General features: G+C 41.3%; 1 protein-coding gene across 1 annotated transcript; it reads right to left on the minus strand.

Annotated features, from left to right (window-relative positions):
- Window positions 1-3022: 3022 nt before the first annotated feature.
- Window positions 3023-8879, minus strand: tlx1 (T cell leukemia homeobox 1). Its single transcript, XM_029450593.1, has 3 exons — window positions 8139-8879; window positions 6657-6894; window positions 3023-4947 (listed from the first exon to the last, which is right to left on the minus strand). The coding sequence occupies exons 1-3, from the start codon at window positions 8791-8793 to the stop codon at window positions 4737-4739; spliced, it is 1104 nt and encodes a 367-aa protein (XP_029306453.1). The 5' UTR covers window positions 8794-8879; the 3' UTR covers window positions 3023-4736.
- Window positions 8880-22186: the final 13307 nt, after the last annotated feature.

Raw genomic sequence — 22186 nt, forward strand, 5'->3', positions numbered from 1 at the left:
AAATGTAATACTATAAAACTATAAAACTATAATACAATAATACTATATTATACCGTAAATACGGTAAGCTCGTCATTTCCGTTTTTTTAATGTTTCTGTGTTGCTGGTAGCGTACTTCAGCTGCTCTAGCTCGACTCAGTTAATGTTGCTTTATTCTTGATCACATCAGCTAATTACCTGTCATTCATTGAAACCTACTCTTGTACTTCCTAAGCACTTACTACTCTCTTATCTCTTATCCTTCTTCTCTTAAATCCTCAATTCTTTACTTTCCTTTCGGCTCTGCTAACGTTAGCTACTGTAGCTCGGCAGCTAGTGATGGCATCTCCCTCTTCCTTTTCTGCTCTCTCCTGCTTGATGTGTTTCATGTTTCGCTATTGCTCTGCCTCCTTTAGTGATAATCCATCCATTGTCTACCGCTTATCCGGGGTCGGGTCGCGGGGGCAGCAGCTCCAGTAAGGAACCCCAATCTTCCATTCTCTGGGCCACATCTTCCAGCTCCGACTGGGGGATCCTGAGGCGTTCCCAGGCCAGTGAGGAGATATAATCTCTCCACCGAGTCCTGGGTCTACCCCGGGGTCTGGACGTGCCTGGAACACCTCCCTAGGGAGGCGCCCAGGTGGCATCCTTACTAGATGCCCGAACCACCTCAACTGGGTCCTTTCAATGTAAAGGAGCAGCGGCTCTACTCCGAGTCTCTCACGGATGGCTGAGCTTCTCACCCTATCTCTAAGGGAGACGCCAGCCACCCGTCTGAGAAAACCCATTTCGGCCGCTTGTACCCATGATCTCGTTCTTTCGTTCATGACCCAATCGGAGTGTACTAAAGTTAATGTAGAGTCGGTGTGTACATATGCAAAGACAATCTTGGACTCCGTAGTTTTCTCTGGTCCTCTGCCAAATCTAATGAATGATGACATGTTTAGCCGCATGTCATTATTCCGTCGCTGGCTCTCGTGGTGGTGTCCAGATAATGATGTGGGCTTCGTAGATAATTGGCGGACTTTATGGCGAAGACCTGCTCTGATTAGGAGTGACGGCATCCATCCTACTTTAGATGGAGTGGATCTCATATCCAATCATATTACAAAGTTTGTTAGTGGACCTAATCCATGACAACCCGGAGTTGAGACCAGGAGGCAGAGTTGCAGTCTCTGGGCAGTCACCCACTCAAATCCACATAGTGACTGTGTCTGCCCCACGACCACTAAAATGGATAAGATCAATGGTAAACAGAAGAGGAGTTATACATGAAAACCTAATAAAAATAAACACCACTACTGCAAAAGTGCAACTAAATCGAAAAATGTAATGTGGGCTCTTAAACATCAGATCTTTATCATCGAAAGCTGGATTGGTAAATGATTTAATATCAGATAATAAGATCGATTTATTTTGTCTCACTGAAACCTGACATATTATTCATGTCTAATACCATAATACTATAAAACTATAAAACTATAATACTATAATACTATAAAACTATAAAACCATAAAACTATAATACTACAATATTATAATATTATAATACTATAAAACTACTATACTATATTACTATAAAACTATAATACTACAATACTATAATATTATAATACTATAAAACTATAAATCTATAATTCTATAATACTATAAAACTATAATACTATACAATTATAATACTATAAAACTACAACACTATAAAATTATAATACTATAACACTGTAATACAATAAGACTATACAATTATAATACTATACTAACACTAGCTATACAGGCCTAACTTGATGGGAGGTCATTGTTGAATGTATATCTACGTGACTGCCGCAGTTCATCTTCCACTGTCTGTTTGTAGCCTCATCATAATTTATTCATAAAGCACTTTTCAAAAACAAGATACTAAGTGCTTTACAAACACAAAAACAAGAGAGAAATAGTTACGGAAACAAAGAACCAAATAAAAGGGGAGTTATTTTATGGTGTACACAATACATTTATTGAACATTGGAGACAGAGCAGTTTGTGGTTTGCTTTGCTGGTGTGAAATTAATAAGAAATGAGAGAGCTGTAGCTCTCTTTATGTATCAGAGAGGAGTATACATTATTATTTTATCAACCAATATAATTATTCTACAGAATGTCATTCAGGGTACTTACACATCGAGTCCCCAGTGCTGGTCTGCGAGGCACACTGGCCCAAAAAGAGATGACTCTTTCTATCAACAAATGTCCGGAGAAAGCTGCTGAGATTCATCGTGTGTGTTCAGTAGAGAGTTTGACAACTGTGCAAACATCCACTGGTGAAAAGCTTTTTTGTGACTGTATGTGTATGAACATTAAACATGAATGTGCCTCCACTCTTCTTTCAGGCTCCCCACCACATGTGGAACCTGCTGAAGGGATTCACAACAGTGAGTCCAACACTGATGCTGCTGATCCAGTTCATGCCAAAGGCGGTGCATGGAGTGGAGGGCAGGGTCCTTTCTTTAGCTTCATGTTGAAACAGTCGTGTAAAACTGCTGCAGCATTAACATTTCTCTTCATTTGAACTAAGGGGCCCACAAACAGATGCATACCAAATACAGAGAACAGAACACGCTGTTTGCTCTGAAGCTCATCGGCTTTGTGTCAAATACTGAGAAAGAAAGACAAAAACAACAAGAAAATATTAAAAGTGATATTTTTCTTCTTAACTTGCTTCACCTTTATCAGATCTGGTGAGTGACCACCTTTTCTCCCCAGGGTAAAATCATGTGTGTGTGTGTGTGTGTGTGTGTGTGTGTGTGTGTGTGTGTGTGTGTGTGTGTGTGTGTGTGTGTGTGAGAGAGTGGTTGATGAAATTTTCCTTTACATTCCTATTTTAAACCTTTTAGAAAGCAGTCCTGGAGAATGTCACATCACACACGCACGCACACACACGCACACGCACACGCACACACACACTCAAAGTAGGCTACATTTATATATTACTTTCTTGCATCAAATCATCATCAAAATATGTGTAAAGTGGGATGTCTGTTTAAAATAAATGAATAAATAAGACATGAGAGTTTTAGGTGTTGTATTCTGGTGAAACAAAAAGGAAACATAGTCACATGGTAATCTGAAAAATCTTCAGGTTTTCTTTCACACTTCTGCCTTATAGGTGGGAGTATACAGTGAGAGCAGAGCGATCACTTTCTCCTCATCTTCCCCCAATGTTTGTTCTGCCATCTGCAGTCTGCAAAACTTACATACATATATACATGGGATAATCACTTGATATACAAAATGGCGTTTACATGAGTACATGAGTGGCCTATGATGAGGAAACACAATAAGACTTTCAGAACTGAGGAGCAGTATTTGTACAAAAAGAGGAGCAAACATTAGAGATACATTAGAGAGTTAGAGGTTAGGTGTGAAGGAGGTCGGTGTCAGCCCTGTAATGGACTGGTGTCTTCGCAGAAGCTCTACAGCTAATGGATGGAAGAACTTTCACTGTGCCGCCATGAACCTTCTCTTTGCATTGTTCCCAGTATACGTGATGGAATAACTAGCTCCAGGTTGGCTGTGTGATCCCCGTTTTATATGGAACATGTGCTCAGTATTCACAAAATCAGCTGAAATCCATTCTACTTAAAGGTTTTGATATGTAGTTCTCCAAGTGGACAAACATTTGTTATTGCAGGTTCCAGCCTCCCATCAAGACATTTAATATTGTGCTTTAGTGCTGCATATTTCTATATTTCAAAATAAAGTTGTACAATATGTGAATATGCAGTAAGCCGGCCCTGTTTATCATATGGGTTTGCTTCCCAGTAGTTACCACCTATGGCTGTTACTATCTTGTTGTCTCAATATGAACACATAGCTACCTGGTGTTGTAAGCGAGGGTCTTCAACATTGGACACATGTGGCTTACTGTCATTATTTTAAATGAAGCTTTTCATGTGTAGAGCTATGTTTCATGATGATCCAAACATTGTAGAGCATCAGTGAAGTACAAGAAGGCTTTAAACTTAAGTTACAAAATCTATATGTGGCATCAAAATCCACTAAGCAAAATAAAAGTTACATATGGATGAAAATGTAGAAGATATTCATACTAAAATACATTTTGAATTAATTGTAATGTTAACTCTGCAGACAGAAAATAATTTATTTCAGTGTCCAAATATATTACTGTCATCACACACACACACACACACACACACACACACACACACACACACACACACACACACACACACACACACACACACACACACACACTGTGAGAGGTTGAGGCAGTGTGAAAAGTGGTAAATGCTGGTGAAGCTTGTTGATCTTCCTAAATTATAAAATAACAGATATCCTGGTTTGTTGCTGTGAGTCAATCCATACTAAGTTCTAAAACAAGTGCTCTGTTATTTTGCAGTTGTGTAAAAGTCCATTAACAGGACAGATACAAAGAGATGGACACACAAATATGAAAATATGCTGTTCGTGAAACATCAAGTCCCGTATAGCTCCACTATAATACATCTCACTGATGCCAGTCTGTCCTGCTCATCTCGTGGACTTTTATGGAGCACAGTGTTCATCATGATGCCTCTAAAATATTTCCAAAATGTCAATGTAGTCTCTGCAGGGCTGAGCAGGCCAAATAAGTCCGAAGCAGGCCAGACTGTGATAGGAGTAGTGCTGTGAACTGCAGACAGGCAGCACACTGTCTGTCTGACAAGGAGATGACCTGACTGACTGTGTGAATGAGAGTCAGTCAGTCGGCAGATCTGGCTCTACTCGCAGGTCGACACGCTGCTGATCTTGGCGGTGTTCTCGGTCCATGGCTGCAGGTTCTGCAGGGCATACAGAGAGCTGTTCTGCAGGCACAGCGGGTCCGGGGTCACCGGCTGGTTGATGGTCTTCTGAAAGGCCTCCTGCTGCAGTTGCATGAGGATCCGGTTGGCCTGCTGCCGCTCCGCCTCCCGCTCCTCCGCCGTCTGCCGCCTGCAACAGCAACAAGGAGACATCGCGGAGTGTTCACACGCGAGCCACAACGTAGCTATACACGCTGTTTAATTTTCCTATTATTATTATCTTTATACACACTGTTTAATATTCCTATTATTATCTTTATATACGCTGTTTAATATCCCTATTATTATTATTATTATTATTATTATTATTATTATTATTATTATTATTATTATTATTATTATTATTATTATCTTTATACTATATATATTATTATTATATTATAATATATATATATATATATTTTATATTACCATCTATAAACAGGCAGTATAATATTCCTATTACTATCTATATACAGGCAGTATAATATTATTATTACTATCTATATACAGGCAGTATAATATTCCTATTATTATAGCCCAACAATCTGCAACAGTGTCCCGCGCTGTGTGTTCTGTAGGGTCTCTACAGTTTGGGTTTGCCAGCAGTTTATTGAAGGTGGATTTCGTCTTTCAGAGCTCAGGTCATTAAGTGAGTGTGTGCTGAGAGAAAGTGCAGATACTGATGAAGATACAAATACACGAATGCACCACTAAATGACCTCAATATTAACATTCATTTATTCCAGTTTGACGGTGCGGTGCACACAATAAAATGATTTTACAATCTGTGAATCATTACAAAATCCAAAGCTTTATCATTTTCAACGAAAAATAAAATAATACAAACACAGCCAAAGAAAAACAGTAGGCTACATAATTGTTGTGAACATTTAGAATTCCAATTATTCCAATAATTGTATATCAGTTCACGAGAGTGGAGGTAGTGTGAAAAATACGCTGCTCAATTCCTTAATTAAATAATTCACTTTGTTCGCTTTCATGCCATGTAAACGACGATTATTTCTGCATATTGAAGAAATAATGCGCAATATTTAAAATGAGTGCCATTGTTTTGTTTATGTCCACATAATATATTTTTTAAATCATTTTGAAACTATGAAGAATCTCAACAATGAAAATAAATTAAATAAAATAGCATTCTTATTAAATCGATCGTTATCAACAACAAAACATATTCTATAGTTTAAGACATATTTACGGAATATGTTGAATCCATTAAGGATTTAAAATGAATTTGTATGATATTACCTCAAAGTGTATAATGTATATTTTATATATTTAATACGAATGTTGGTAGTCCTTTAACCTAAGATGATTTGCCGAAAATAAAAGTTAGTTTTTTTTGTTTTATTTCTGCCTCACAGACAGAAACACTTAGAGGAGCACTGAGAGGCTTTTTCTCTTCAGCGCTGCGGAGGCAGTCAGCAAATATGTTCACACAGAGTCCATTTTATACAGTCACTGTTTAGTTTATTCGACACACCTGTAGCTAAAACGTATGCAGTCTAATACAATAAATCCTACCTTCATGACAGCCGTTCCCTTTTTGTCCATCCCATTTCTATCATTGGGGATAGACTAAAAAGCAGAAACTCTCAAAATAATGCAGGATAAACTGCAGAAATCAACATGTGGAAACATTTTGAACTCAAAAATCTTCATGAAGATTTATTGCAGGACCAACTGGAGCCCTTTAAAACCCAGTGGAGGAGCCCTGGCAGCACTCAGGGGCCCTCCTTAAAGAATGTGAATATTCAAAAAAATCTACTCAGTAGAGATAACAATGCATAAGTAAAAGGTTAAAAACAAGTCTTGTCAAATTAAATATGAGTTCACCTCCATTTGGTGCGTCTGTTTTGGAACCAGGTCTTGACCTGAGCATCGGTCATCTTCAGGGCTTTAGCGAGCGCGGCCCGCTCAGCAGATGCCAGGTACTTCTGCCGGTGGAAGCGTTTCTCCAGCTCACAGATCTGCAGCCGGCTGAACGACGTCCGAGGCTTTTTCTTCTTAGGAGGAGTCCGGTTCTGGTACGGGTGACCTACACGACGTGCTACAGTAAGGGGGGACAGGGACACTGACAGGACAGCAGGACAGGAGGACACAAGGACAGGGCAGGAAATTAGGAGGACAGGGAAGGAGGACAGGAAGGCAGGAGCGCAGGACAGGAAGACAGCAGGACAAAAGGGCAGTAGGACAGGACAGGAGGAGAGGAGGACAGGTTAAGAAAAGACAGGGCAGGACAGGTCAAAGCAGAGAATTCAGAAAACGAGTGAGAGAGACACTTGATAAAGCGTTATATATCACTTTAACATCAAATATAGACTGTTATTTTTTAAGGTCTGCCAGTGCTCAGGAAAGTCACATTGCAAAATTCAGTCTTTTCACGTGTTAATCATTATTATTATTATTGTTTTACCACAATGTCTTTGCATGTGTTTTCTATGTATTTCTTACACCATAACCAAATAACCTTTGGGGTCATTGGGTGAACTTGATTTAAATTAAAATGTATGCATTTATTTATTGAAGCCATAACCAAAAACTTTTACAGCAATTCTGTTTATATAAGTATTGATATTTAACACATTATCCAAAGACCTTTGGATAACTGGTGACATTTTGGTAAAAATAATTTAGCCGTCTATACATTAAATTAGTAATAATAATAATAATAATAATAATAATAATAATAATAATAATAATACACAAGAGAGAGTTTCGATGCAGTCAATTTATACAATATAAATATATTATGTTTTGCCTCTCTATTGCCGCTCATTGAATCATATTGAACGTAAACTTATAGCAGTTTATTTTCTGTTGAGTTTCTTATTGTAAAAATATTTTTGTAATTCTTGTTTGTATTGAAAACATTTTATCAATAAAAAAAGAAAATAACCTTCTTTAGTTTTTAACGTTTGGGTTAGTGCCATTAGAGTAATTTCATCACTGATTCACTAGGGAAGGGAAATGGTGTCCAGGGTACACACAATCAGATAAATGATGAGGATATCCACAGGGACTTTTTTTATTTATGATTTATTTATTATTAGTTATGTCGGTTGTGTTAAATGTAGGGGAAATGATGTGTAACAAAAATATTCAAATTATTATTATTTTTAAATAAATGTTTATGTCTTTAAATTATTACATTGCATTTAATTGTATTATTTTCGTTAGATTATGTTATGTTATGTTGCATTACGCTATATTATATTATGATATATTAGATTATATGATGTTATATTATATAATGTTATATTATATTATATAATGTTATATTATATTATATAATGTTATATAATGTTAGGGGTATACCTGTGAACCTATCTTTGGTGTAGCGCCGGTTGCTCTCCATCCAGGGGAAGGTGAGCGCGCTCAGGTGGTTGATGTTCCCGCTCCCCGACGGCACAGACACTGAGGAGTTCCCGCAGCTCAGAGGCCGGTGTGCGGGGACACGGATGACCCCGGACCCGGCGGAGCTCAAGTTAGTCCCGTTCGCATTCACGCCCACATTCATGTGATAAGGCCCGCCGATGGAAGCCATCTCGCACGAGCTGGTGGTGCCATTATACCCGGTGTTACCGTACGTATAGCCACAGTTAACGCCGCTGCTCGCGCCACCGTTGTTGTAGGCCCCGTGTCCATAGTCCTGCTCGTGCATCCTTGCGCTCAGCATGCAGCTCTGCTCCACGTTACTGAGGATCTGGTCGATGCCGAAGCTAATGGGCTCCACCTGCGTGTGCTGCTGCAGATGCGACCCCTGTATCCCGATGTGATCCATGGCCTCCGCTCGGCAAGCCCCCAGCTCCGGCGCGAGGAACAGAATTTGCTCCACGCGCCGCTCCCCGGACTCAACGTCTGGGCTTCTTCTGCACGAGCTCCTGTCGTTATCTAGTGAGTGTATGTGTGTGTGTGCGTGCAGGAGAGCGAGGCTGGACTGTTGGTCCACCCTTCTGCTGCGCGAGGACATCAATCAAAGTGCCAAATAGACAGCGCGAGATTAAGACTCGATACGTTTTCGGCCTGAACTCAACCTGCTAAAGACTGCAAGTTCTGTAGAGGCGCGCTCATAAAACACTGATTAACAGCTGGACACACACACACGCGCACACACGCGCACGCGCACACACTCTATCTGATTCTAATGCTTTAGTTGAGGTTTATTTTCCGATCATGCTTGTTGTATCGTTGAGAATATTTGTAAAATGCTCACACAGTTCCGTCATATTAGGGCGCAACAGAGATTAAACTATGGGTCGATCATAAATATTAATATATAATTTTCCTTCAGCTGCACAGTGTTTCCTGTAATATGTTATAGTGGCAGGAAGGGCCCGTTGTCGCAGTCCGTCCATCAATGATCTCTTCGGTAAGACGTCTAAACGTCACACACAGATGACATTAATGACATTATTCAGCTGAAGCAAAAAAATACCATTCATTAATAAAAGCTCCTCCACTACAAACATTTTATGTTAAAGGATAATAAATACACCGTTGAACTAATGACTTCAAATGATGCAGCATAAATCACAGAAAAATTATTGATGTGTAATGTAGGCTCCTCAGTTATTGTTATGGAGCTGTCACCATTATTAATTCATGTTCATAGTAATGACATTGCTGCAAACACGGAAGCCTTTTCATTTGTTTTTGTGGGAACACTACAGAGCTGCACACACACACACACACACACACACACACACGCACGCACGCACGCACGCACGCACACACACACACACACACACACACACACACACACACACACACACACACACACACACACACACACACACACATATATTAATATTATTAACATGTTGCATCTTTCCAGGACAAAAAAAAAGCTCTAGAGTTTAAGTGAAATTTCAATAATACAAATAAAGGATAGGTCATTTGGTATTAGGCTACATTAATTTAAATATTAATGCAGTGGGTTTAAATTAGTGGGATGTTCATTGTGCCATAATAAATGGATGCAACTTTGTTTAATCGTAGATCATAAATAACGATAGTGTGCCCCTGCTGTTCCACAAAAACACACCAACTGCGCAACATTAAAATGAAAAATGTAACCATGTAACATTGATTTTCTCTTCTTGTAAAAACCACTGGGAATTAATTACTTAACATGGGACATTAAGGTATTAATATTTGATCTGCTTTGAGCAGCTCTCATTGGCCAATTGACTAACATCAAATTTTAATGCACGCAGAAGCCTATATCCGCACATTGAGGCACGTTTATTCGTTTAAATGTGGACCAATAGTGAACATTAGGGACTACAAACTGCGGCTACATTACTCAGATGAAATACAATAGTGGACTAATGCAGCAGACATTTTATATGGAACATATGCTGTTTTATTTTCAATCACATGGCAAACACATGTTTTTAAAATATTGTTGTTGGAATGTGAAACTAAAGATATGACTCAATAATCTTGTTTAAACAAACTGAAGGACATAACAGATACAAATACTTTTATTATAATTGAATGCTAAATTATTTGTGAGTTTTCAGATTTGCAGGTGGAGGTTTGTGCCACAGTATGAAAGTGTAATGAATGTGTGAGTGTTGTCTGCCTCGCAGTTACACTGCAGTAACACGGCAGTAACACAAGCAGTGACACTGCAGTAATACTGGCAGTAACACAAGCAGTAAAACTGACAGTAACACAAGCAGTAACACTAACAGTTACACTGCAGTAGCACTGGCTGAAATAATGGTAGTTACACAGTAATGATACTGTCAATAACACTGCAGTAACACTGGCAGTGACATCTTTTCAAGCTTAATTATCAAGTATAATAATATAATACTCGTCGGAGATGTCTATGTCGGCCTCCTCTTCCTCAGCTTTTTGGACGGCTGGGCAGGGTAGCGACGGTGGAACTCCCTGATGAGCCGGACATCCAGGATGTGTCGAGCTGGGAACCGGGACCTCTCTTCTGGACCGTATCCCTCCCAGTCGACCAGGTATTGTAGGCCTCTCCGACGGCGGCGGGAACGAAGCAGACGGCGAAACGTGTAGGCAGGACCTCCATAATATGGGCTCTCTTGACCTTGGAAATGTGGAATGTCGGGTGGATCCGCATGGTTGACAACCTTCTGGATCTTGGATGGGCTGATGAATCTGGTTGTCAACTTCTTGGACTCTATCCGCAAGGGTATGTAACCACACCCTCTGGCCAACTTGGTAGGTGAGGGCTTTGGTGCAGCGGGGTTTGGCAGCCATGGCGTAACAGTCGGCTTAGCGGAGGAGAGCTGTTCCACATCGGTGACTAGACCATGAAACCGGAAGTCGTGATGCATAATCAGTTATGCTGTCTCTTTGGCCGATGGGAGTTTGGGCAGGGGCATGAAGTGGGCATATTGCTGAACCGATCTACCACTCAGCGTGGTGGTGTGTCTGTTGCATGGTGGCAGACTGGTAACAAAGTCCAAGTAGATGTGGGACCAGGCACGATGGGGCACAGGCAGAGGACGCAGGAGACCATCGGGGGCTTGGTGGGATGGCTTGTGCTGGTTAATGCCAGGACAGGTATTAACAAACTCCAGGGTGTCCTCCTCCAGGGTGGCCCACCAGAACCTCTGCTGCTGGACCTCCCTGGTATGCTGGATCCCGGGGTGGCAGGTGAGTCTGGAGCTGTGAGCCCATTGAAGGACGTCTGACCTCAGGGTCTGAGGGACAAACAGGCGTTCAGGAGGACAAGAGCTAGAACTGGGCTGGTCCTCCAGGCTGGCCTTGATAACTCAGCTGATAAAACCATCGCTCTCTTCCCCTCACTGTTACTATCCACTTTGGCTGGTGGCATAACCCCAGGTGGAGCGGAAAGACCCCGGCCGTTTTCTAAAGCCTGGAAACACACTGCGGGGAGAAGGCTACCAGCCAGCTGAGCTGGGGAGCTCGCCTCACGGCGGTGCAAGTATGTCGTCTCCCAAAGGTGTGCTCAGTGGGCCCGGCAGCCGTCTCCCCTGTTAGTTAGTTAGTTAGTTAGTTAGTTAGTTAAGGGTAGGCTACACTACTAATAAGAAGCACTTTGTGACTCTTACCCACCTGAATTAATAAATGAAAAATAAATAATGAGTTTGCTGGCCCTCAATGGCCAAATAACTGCCAATTGGCAGCTCACAAGCCCAAGCATCCTCCTGCCTTTTAATAGTCATACAATATATACAGCAATGTATATGAAAGTGTGTGCTAGATTATTACAGGTCATTATTTATTTATTTTGATAACAAACATAGCGAAAATGACGTCATCAACAGGCGATCATGTGCTATCCAAAAATGAAGTGACTCAAGTGGATTTTTGTTCCGACCGGCAGAAAGTTTGTCTCAAAATTCTGTGTGTGAGCGATCATCCTGTTTGTTTAGTAACGCAGGAAGGGAACCTGCGCTGTGAATACTCCAAGAGCCCAATAGCAGGAGGAAACTCACACACAAACACAATATGTACATCTTTGCATTTCTGCAGATCTTGCTTCAACCATTCATTGTCGATTGTTTGTCATGAAAGAGCACACACACACACACACACACACACACACACACACACACACACACACACACACACACACACACACACGTGGTCATGCTGTAGGCTTACATACATAGGTGTACACGATGTCAGGGAAACGGGCTCTTTTGGTTGTCCGCTGCAGGCCTTCAGTGTTCAGCCGTCAGACTTCACTCTTCTTTGGTGTCATATCAGTGACAAGACAGTGCTTGATCTCCTGGCCATCAAAGTGTAATCCTTGACAGAGCAAGTAATACTCCTTTAAAAGAGTGAAGCACCCATTCTTGCTATATCCAGTTTATAAATACTTTATCTTTTCCATGCTTTGTAACAGTTTGACATGTGTGTGTGTGTGTGTGTGTGTGGCAAATTCGCGCTTGAGTTTTGTGCATTCTGTCAGAAAGTGCAGCTCTACCAACATTCCCAGTTAGAGAAAGGGTGAAAAATAAATCCAGACAGAATTTTCTCTATCAGTATTCAGTATATACAGCATCGCTGTAACGTTACTATATCCAGCATCCATGTAAAGTTAGTTATCCAGCATCTAATTAACGTTAGTTATCCAGCATCCACGTAACGTTAGTTATCAAGCAGCTAATTAACGTTAGATGTATGTTTACGATTATGACAACTTCTCATTGGTGTCCGAAACATCAGTGTCAGCAGCAGGACGTGTATGGCTGCCGCTGCCTGTCTGCCCTTTGCTTCCACCAAAGTCGGTGAGCCATCTCCGCAGGGGCGTAGCTAGGTTTTCAAGTTTGGGTGGGCTTAGCCCAGAGGTGAGGTGGAGCTGTGTGCACCTGCATGGTAGTACAATTACCATTAAAGGAACTCAGATGGCATGATGATGGATAAGTAAGTCTGGGAGTTTTGCACTGAGCAAAGCCACTACACACCCACAGTGTTTTGTGCTGGTTGCGTCGTCAATATATTAGTCATGTTAACCAGGTCCATGTTACCTGGCCTTAGTCATGTTGACATGTCTTAGGAGTAGGGTGGACTTCACATCTTCTAGGGGGGTCCGGGGGCATGCTCCCCATGGCAAAATCTTTAAAACATTTTAAAGTGAATTGTATGCATCTGGTGCATTTTGAGAGCACAATTAAGATGCTAGATCTAATAGAACTTTGTGGTCTTGGTAAGGGGAGGGGGCACAACTCTCAACATTAATATGAAAATTATATCTGCCTCTCCTTCTGCATGACCCTTTAAAATAAGTTTAAACAATGATTTATTAACTGATCGAGACACTAAAGTAAATTCCAACATCCAAACGTCATGTTCAAAATGCAAACTGGTGGCATGTATGGTGTAAGTGTGTTCACTGTCATGTATGTTAAACAAGTGCATTATTCTCTGGAACTTCAGGCTATGTGTTTTCATTAATGATTTATTTAGCTAGTACTGTGGCCTATTACAGTCATTTAATCCAAAAATTGCTCATTTACTCCTAGACCTGAACTAACCTCCATCACACTTTTGGTTCCAAAATCACTTGTTCTTTTCTGCTGCTTCCCTGTGGCAGAGCTGCCACCTTTCCTTAGGACTCTTCTTATATCCATCTGATCAATGAACATTGGCAGATTATGATAGTTAGAATAGCTATTCACACTTTCCTGCTTATAATTGTTTTCCATAGTGAACAAACGTTAGCTGTTCTGTAGCTAGCCAGTTACTATTGACTACTGACAGTACACCAACAAATATAGAGGACCTAATGTTACTACACTTTTCCCTTTCCTAGAGTTATTAAAAGTTAAGGAGCTAACACATATTAATAATTCTTACAATTTCACACAGTGCATCTTCCAAAATGTCAACCTCTCGTCTCCAGTATGACTCGTCAGAAGTTACAGATATCTATCATGATATATATACAGTCTATGTACGGGTGTACACGGACTGTACGGGTGTACATAGTGGCATAGTGTAGTGGCTTTGCCCTGGGGACACCTTTTTCCCCAGGGTCCTAGCGCCCTTGATTTACTCTGAGCCATCTCTCCCCTCGCCCAGGGTCTTAGTGCCCGGTAGATTACATTGTAAAGTATGAAAGGGAGTTTTCGGGCGATTTGGAAACAATATTTTAAAAATATCTTTATAGCGTTAACCCCTTTCCACACAAAAAGGAGCATGAGACGTGAATGCCCACCTAAAACAGGCCTAGCTACGCCACTGCGTCTCCGTGAGGGTTTTTACGGCCCAGTTCACCGTCTCAACCGACTTCCGTCTTGCCCCCACTCCCAAACATCTGGCAATGTGTCGAGGTGTCCTCGCAACAGCTGTTGAAAATGAGAGCAGTGGTTTGTAGGGCGGTTTGATTTCTTGAGGGTGCAGGGTCGCACGGAGACATCTTATTTGTTATTGTTATTAATAAAAGAGTTGATGTGTTAAAAATTTAAAAACTGTTTTAATTAAAACAAATTTGTATTCCTCAGAAAGGTTTCCTATGACGTCTTGTTGAATTCGGCTAGAAGCGTACCATATGGCGCTCCATGGCTGTCTAGTCATAAACAGTGGCATCACAGTGCTGTGCCCATTCATGAACGCTATAACTGATGTGTTGTCAGAAAGCACACCTCACCCGGTATAGTGGCTTTGAATAACTTATCTAACCCCTATTGTAAGCGGTGTTTTCATTCAACTGTGGATCGGTGCTCAAAACGCACTTCCTGGGTGAGCGGTAATCAGGTGGCATTACCTCCTGCTTTTGGAGTAATACACCGGCACCTGTGCACCTGTGTCTATTTCCCCCTTAACGGTCTCCGCACAAGACGAGAGGGATTATACACAATGACACGATGGCCACCACTGTATTTACAGGGCGCAGGTTCTGTTATGTGTCTTATGTACAGCTGGTTTTACATATACATTGATGTGATAGTGGGGTCTGTAGTTTCACAGTGAATGCTCTCTCTTTTCGTCTCTGTTTAGCTAACTTCTTCACTTTATATATTTGTGCAACTTGTCCTCCGTCACATGTGGAAAACACTGCTACTGTCTTCTTTTCTTCAGAGACAAAGGCTGCTGTTTTCCTTCCTGCTGTGTGATTGAAAGCTCCCTTATCTGTGCACTTATCATCTGAATGTCAAGGACTTCTAGAAAATCCCACTTTCAGGTGATTGATGGAAGCCAGTGAGTAAATGTAGAGGCAGAGAGTGAAAGAGAGAGTGGGTCAAAGAGAAAGTAAGAGCAGACAAACCTCACCAACACATGTGGGACCAGTGAAGCACTGATTAGTTTTTTTGAATGTATAAGTTGAACTCATAATTATTATTGTTATTACAACAGTATTTAAATGTGAGTCATGCACCAGCTACACCAACTTTATTTATTTAACCAGGAAGGTTAAATATTCTTTTTACAATTTGAGCTGAAGTAGTATGTTACTTAAACTTGCGCACAGAGGTAGGTGTTATGATACAAGCACTCAAAGGCTTCTTGTATATTAGACGGTAAAGAGGCAGACAGGGTATGACCCATCTATTTATGTGGTAACATTAACTGTTTGGCTTTCAGGACAGCCAGTACTTTGACATTTTGACATTTAACTTTGTATTGTACCAAATATCTATATTCTCACATTCATTGCTTGATTTTCTTGGGGAGTGCCTGTTACAGCAACCTTCTACATGTTGCATTGGTGTACAGTAAAACAGAACCCAAGCCAGGATTTCGTAATAGACCCACTGACCCACAACATGCAATACTTTCCCCTTATAAGGCCTCCCGTCAGGCAGGTTCATTGTTGTTAACCTCTTGAGGAGAATAGATGGAGTGGCTGATGGGAGGAAACTAACTGGTTTGCTTGATGGTTGGCCCAAGCGTTGAGAGCGGAAGACTTACCCCTAACCCTAACCTTAGATGAAGAAATCTTAATGTGGGATTACAGATGGTTGCTATGTGAAATGCTACAGAGGAAGATCCATGTTGGCATTAATCAATCAAATTGACTGAATTCTAAATGTGGATACCCGAGCATATGCTTTGAGGGAGTTCCTAGGAATATAAAAGGGGAGCCATGGTGCTCCTCTGGTGTGTCCCCACATGAACAATCTCAACATTTTCAAATAGTTGATCTATTTCAGTCATAGATGACATTATGTCATAACCCATGGGCTAACTGTCCGCCATCTTTCCTTATTGTTTACAATCACTACCTATGGGTAGCAGCTAGTTGTCAGTCGTGCATCAGCTTGTTACTTTAATAAAGGACCAAAGAGACCAGGAAGGCTGGCATCACATGTCAGTATACAGTAGATTTTCATATGGGTCAACGTAAACTACAAAAAGTTAGTGTACTATGTAACTTTACCGTTAGCTAGCGAGTAATGGACCAGTTATAGAACCTAGCTATCAACATCAAACATCAACATTGATTTGTTAGCTAAACAGATAAATTATCCAAGCAAACAATAATGTTATTTACCCTAAATTAGCTCAAAGGTAATGTTTAGTAACGTTATAATAAACCTATTTGTCATGATCTTGGTTTTCGTGTTTCATGTTTTATTTTGAAATGTTCACTTCCTGTTTTGTCATGCCTTGTTTTACTCCCTGTCCTTGTGTTTCTCCCTCCTTCTGTGATTGTTGATTTGATGCTCCTGTATCCATTCACCCTGCCCTTTTGTCTTTGCCTTTTCCCCCCAGCTGTGTCTCGTTCCCTTGATTAGTGTCTGTGTGTATATATCCTTAGCTGTGTCTCAATTCAGGGGCTGCAGCCCTCGGAGGACACAGCTTTTGCAGTCTTTGGAGGCCGGGTCCTGTTCACCAGCTGTTCATGGACCTACCTTTTGTCGCTCATGGACCTACCGTTTGCCGCTCCTGCTTACTTTAGCATTTTTTTCCCAGAGAATGGAGCCAGAGATAATACTTTTATTTATTAATTTTGAATCTTGATTGAAGATATGCTTTATCACCGGCGCATAATATATTTCCCTCGTTTGGTGTCTGTGTATTTAGCCCTGTCTGCCCCAGTGTGTTTTGTGGGATTGTATTCATGTTACATCGTGTCCTGCTCTGCTCATGTCCTGCTCGTGTCCTGCTCGTGTCCTGCTCGTGTCCTGCTTGTGTTCAGCTCGTCCCCTGATTGGTTTGTGTTTGTTTGTTACTTTATATTTTTGTACTTTGTCAGCTTTGGCTTTTTTTTCAATAAAGCTAGTTTTTTTGTTAACATCGTCATCCAGTGAGCTGCATTTGGGTCCTCACCTTCAACACACCGTGACAGTACAATCCCACCAAAAATGGACCCAGCAGTGATTGACAACGAGGATTATCTTTGTCTTTATGTCAAGTTAATATGTATTTTGCGGGAATGGAAAGAGGCCGTCTGTGGAAGGGAGGTAGCTAAGAAGCCCTGGCTGAGGAGTCTTCTGCCTGAGGTACTCAGGGATTTCCTCAATCTTGCCGATCAGTCTGCCGTTCCGTCAGCTCGGCAGACCTCCTTTACTGCAGCCGGACCTCTGCAGAGATTGGCCGTCCCCCTGCCGCCTCTGCAGACCCCGGCCGTCTACCTGCCGCCTCTGCAGACCCCGGCCGTCTCCCTGCCGCCTCTTGAGACCCCTGACGCCTCTCTGCCACCTCTGCAGACCCTGGACGTCTCCCTGCCGCCTCTGCAGACCCCGGCCCTCTCCCTGCCGCCTCTGCAGACTCCGGCCGTCTCCCTGCCGTCTCCCTGGCGCCTCTGCAGAGCCCGGCCGTCACCTTGCCGGCTCTGCTGACCCCAGCTGTTCCCCAGCTGCCCCTCGAGACCCCAGCCCCTGTGCTCCCTCCATCCCTCGAGACCCCAGCCCCTGTGCTCCCTCTGTTCCTTGAGACCCCAGCCTCTGTGTTCCCTCTGTCCCTCGATACCCCAGCCCCTGTGTACTTCCTTTCTGTGTCTTTACCCTCCCCTTCTGATTGTTAATGTGTTCCTCCTGTGTCCATTTACTCTGCCCTTGTGTTTCTGCCTTTCTCCCCAGCTGTGTCTTGTTCCCTCGTTTGGTGTCTTTGTATTTAGCCCTGTCTGCCCTAGTGTGTTTTGTGGGATTGTCATTCATGTTACGTCGTGTCCTGCTCGTGTCCTGCTCGTGTCCTGCTCGTGTCCTGCTCGTGTCCTGCTCGTGTCCTGCTCGTGTCCTGCTCGTCCCCTGATTGGTTTGTGTTTGTTTGTTACTTTATATTTTTGTACTTTGTAAAGCTAATTTTTTTGTTAACATCGTCGTCCAGTGAACTGCATTTGGGCCCTCACCTTCACCACACCATGACACAATCATTTGCTAAGTTGTAATTAATTTTAATTTATAATTCACGTAAATTAAATACACAATATATTTATCAATATATATATATTATTTATTTCAATTCATTTACATTTCATTGGTCAACAAGTTTCTCCAGCAGAGAGAAGAGTTTGTCTATCCTCTTCCTGCTCTCCATCCTCTCCCTGCTCTCCTCTCTTCTGCCTCCGTCTTCTTCTCCCTAAAACAAAACAAAATGTTTAGCTATAGTTAAGTCAGAAAACTAAGCAGGTAATATGAAGTATAAATTATTTATACAATCACCACAATCTGTGAAATATAAATCAACATTTAAAACTCTTAGGTTTGAAAGTTGAGGTCTTAAAAGTTCTACTTTCAAAGGCTAACTTAGGTTGGATGCCGGCAGCCAAGCTGCATCGTACAGCAGCTCCAAACAGCTAGCTTATACAGCTAGCATTGGCGCTAATGTCATGTCAATTAATTGCAATTGTAAATCTATCATTTTAGCAAAAATGTTATGTTTTAAGGTCCTTTGATTTTCTAACATTTGTATCGTTAGCTATTCGAGCGAGTTGAAACCCAAAACTTACATTTAACTTCTCTGGGCGCGGAATTTCTCCTGGGACACCTGCGGCCATGAAGGATACATCAGATATATCCTTATCAAGTCTGGGAAAGGAAGCCCGCATTTGTCGGCTGCATTTGAAGGAGTCTCCAAAATGGGACAGCCCTGTCGTGGCTGCTGTGACGTAATCGGTCTACAAATGCAGCCTCCGAAGGATGCCGCCCCTGAATTGAGACACAGCTCCTGTCTGTCCCATTGTTCCTTGTCTGTTTTTCACCCTTGTTGCATTGATGTTTTCTGGTGTGCTTCCACGTGCTTCCTCGTGCTTCCTCCTCGTGCTTCCTCCTCGTGCTTCCTCCTCGTGTCTTCCTCGTGTCTTTACTTTTTACCTTTTGTATTTTTCAGATTTTTTTCATTAAAGTTCATTTTTCGTTATTATCAAATTGTGTGTACTGCGTCCTCCCCTCTACACCGCAATGTAACAGCTATTAATATTACCCTAACATTTGACCGCTAGCTGTTGATGCCATGACAATCAAGCGTAAAGTAAACATAATGACAAAGATAACGTTTTGCCGGTTGACTGCAAAATAACAGCCAAACAGGAAGTTATGACATTAATATTATATTATTATATTACAGTAGGTGTTTTTTTTTATTGCCTTCCTATAGAAAGCCTGAATCTATCTATTTAGGATTTCTACATCAAAGATTTTTCTTAATGTAGTTTATTAGTTAGTTAGAATACCAATGACAGTTCTTACTTATTTGATTCAAGCTAAATTGAAAAAACTAAATAATTGTCTACAATATAAATGCACAATTATGAGATTATCTTTATGAGCATGATTTGTTCTCTAAGAGCTATAATAATCAAAACAACTGTATTAGTAGAAAAATACAAGGATTTTAAAGCCCAAATAAGCCTCTTTCACCCATAGGTTCCAAGTACAGCAAGTTTAGCCCTAGAATCATGTAAAATGGCTTATATGGCTTATATAAGAGCTTTATCTGTTGTCTTGATGAATTCAATACAATGGACACTTCATCCATCATGTCATACTCACCTCTCAGCTGCTCTCACTTTCCTTTCTCTAACAGAAATGCTGTTTTCATTTAACAATTAATTCCACAACTGTTTTATATGAATATACGTGGTCCTGGAAGTTAACCCCAGTGACTTTAGTGATGTGGTTCACTGAATGTTATCACAGGAAAACAGCACACAAGGTATTTTGTAAAGAACATATTGGTTAAAAGTTTCATAATTAACTGTGCAATGTACACTGTATGCATAAGCAGCTCTAATTAATATCACTAAATGAACCTAAACAATATCTCCTTGATACAAACTTAAGTAATTACACATTTGGATGTTTCAGTGGAGATTTATACATGCATTTAAAATGGTGGAAAAAAAGAAATTGGCAGTTTCAATTAAACAATATTATAATCAGCACTCAATCTGTCAACTATGTCCACAGTTGGCTCTGGGGTAACAAATTAGGGCAACATGTGTCATTGGAGCTGCAGCCATAGACACAACAACAGAGCGCTGGTACTGCAGTCCATCACTGGAGCCGACGTGAAACGTCCCTTTTAGACCAAACACAATCTATCACACAGCGAGACATCAGTCTAATGGGACTGTGTGCAAATGCCACCGTGACAATTAGAAGAACCTTTTCGCAGGATGAACTGAAAGCCAACTTGTTATTTTATATGTATAATGGAGTATAAAATGTTCTCTCTAATGTATGTTTTGATTTTGTTGTCACCATGTTCCCAGTGGACTGCAGACAGATGCTGGGAAAAGTTGGCTGTGGGGATGTTTGAACAGACAGTAAGTAAACACCTTTTGAGTCTTTCTCCATCTGCAGACTGCTAACAGTCTGTAAAGTTATTTCATCATAGTGATCATTATGGCACTGACAGTTGTTGCATTATTTTTATGCCAATCTGTACAGTCCTAAACTACTGTTACTCAATTTTAGGATAAGGCTATTTGACATTTTTCTTAATGTCAGCATTAGCTGACTTCCCTACCCTGTCTGTGGCTTTTTAAACAGCTGGTCACTGTAGTTTTTTTTATCGACAAACAGGAGAAAACAGTGCATTTGTTGGGGACTAGTGAAGGATGAATCCACATTTTGTGCTGCAGTGAGTAGGACAGTAATGATGTCAGCCAGTGCAACAGTGTGGCTCACTGATGAGTTTTAACAACAACATAGGAAGAAGATACATCAGGCTGTGATACACAAACTATTCTTGTTAGGAGATACATTCAGGTTTGATTTTGAACATGGGATTTGGTTAAAAATAAATTAAAATCTCCAGCTTTATCCTTTAATATCATTGTGATGATTGGTGCCACAGGATGTACACATGTAAAATGTCATGCTATGGTGTGTGGGAGTTAGCTGCTAGAGAGAAGACAAAGGTCAGCTTTGACTTCTAAATAATGTGTAAGTGTCATCAGGCACGTTGAAACTTTATGCTCAGGCTTTTACACAAAGATACTGAGACACTGAATATGTACGTCTTTGGATTTCTGCAGATCTTGCTTCAACCATTCATTGTCGATTGTCATGAGAGAGCACATACACAAACACACATACATGCCTGGTCGGCATGGAGCCGCTTGTAATTGCCGCTAGATTGATGTGTCCATGTTTCCCTCGCATGTCAACCAAAGTTTAGTCAATTAAAAGTTGTTAAATTTACAACCCCTCCCATACACACACACACACACACACACACACACACACACACACACACACACACACACACACACACACACACACACACACACACAGGTGGAGTGTGTCCGGTGGAACGGTAGCCCCTGTCAGCACCCTGACGTCCCAACAACCCCCACCGTCCTCCCAGTACATTGTGGGTGCCTACATCCTGTTCCGAGGCCCTGTGGGTTGAGTGTGCGCTTCCTGCAGTCTGTGTCAGATTGGATGGAATAAGTGCTAACTATTCTGGTTTCCAGTTCTCATTCATCCATCCAGTATGGGCAGCTGGAAGACGTT

The sequence above is a fragment of the Cottoperca gobio genome, chromosome 15, assembly GCF_900634415.1.
Source record: "Cottoperca gobio chromosome 15, fCotGob3.1, whole genome shotgun sequence".
NCBI classification, from domain to species: domain Eukaryota; kingdom Metazoa; phylum Chordata; class Actinopteri; order Perciformes; family Bovichtidae; genus Cottoperca; species Cottoperca gobio.

Excerpts from the sequence above, each read along its gene's own strand:
- tlx1 (XM_029450593.1), bottom strand. The coding sequence starts at position 8,793 with ATGTCCTCGCGCAGCAGAAGGGTGGACCAACAGTCCAGCCTCGCTCTC. Across the intron at positions 6,895-8,138 it reads CACCAAAGATAGGTTCACAG|TGTCCCTGTCCCCCCTTACT; the intron begins GTATACCCCTAA and ends CTGTCCTGTCAG. Across the intron at positions 4,948-6,656 it reads AACAGACGCACCAAATGGAG|GCGGCAGACGGCGGAGGAGC; the intron begins GTGAACTCATAT and ends TTGCTGTTGCAG.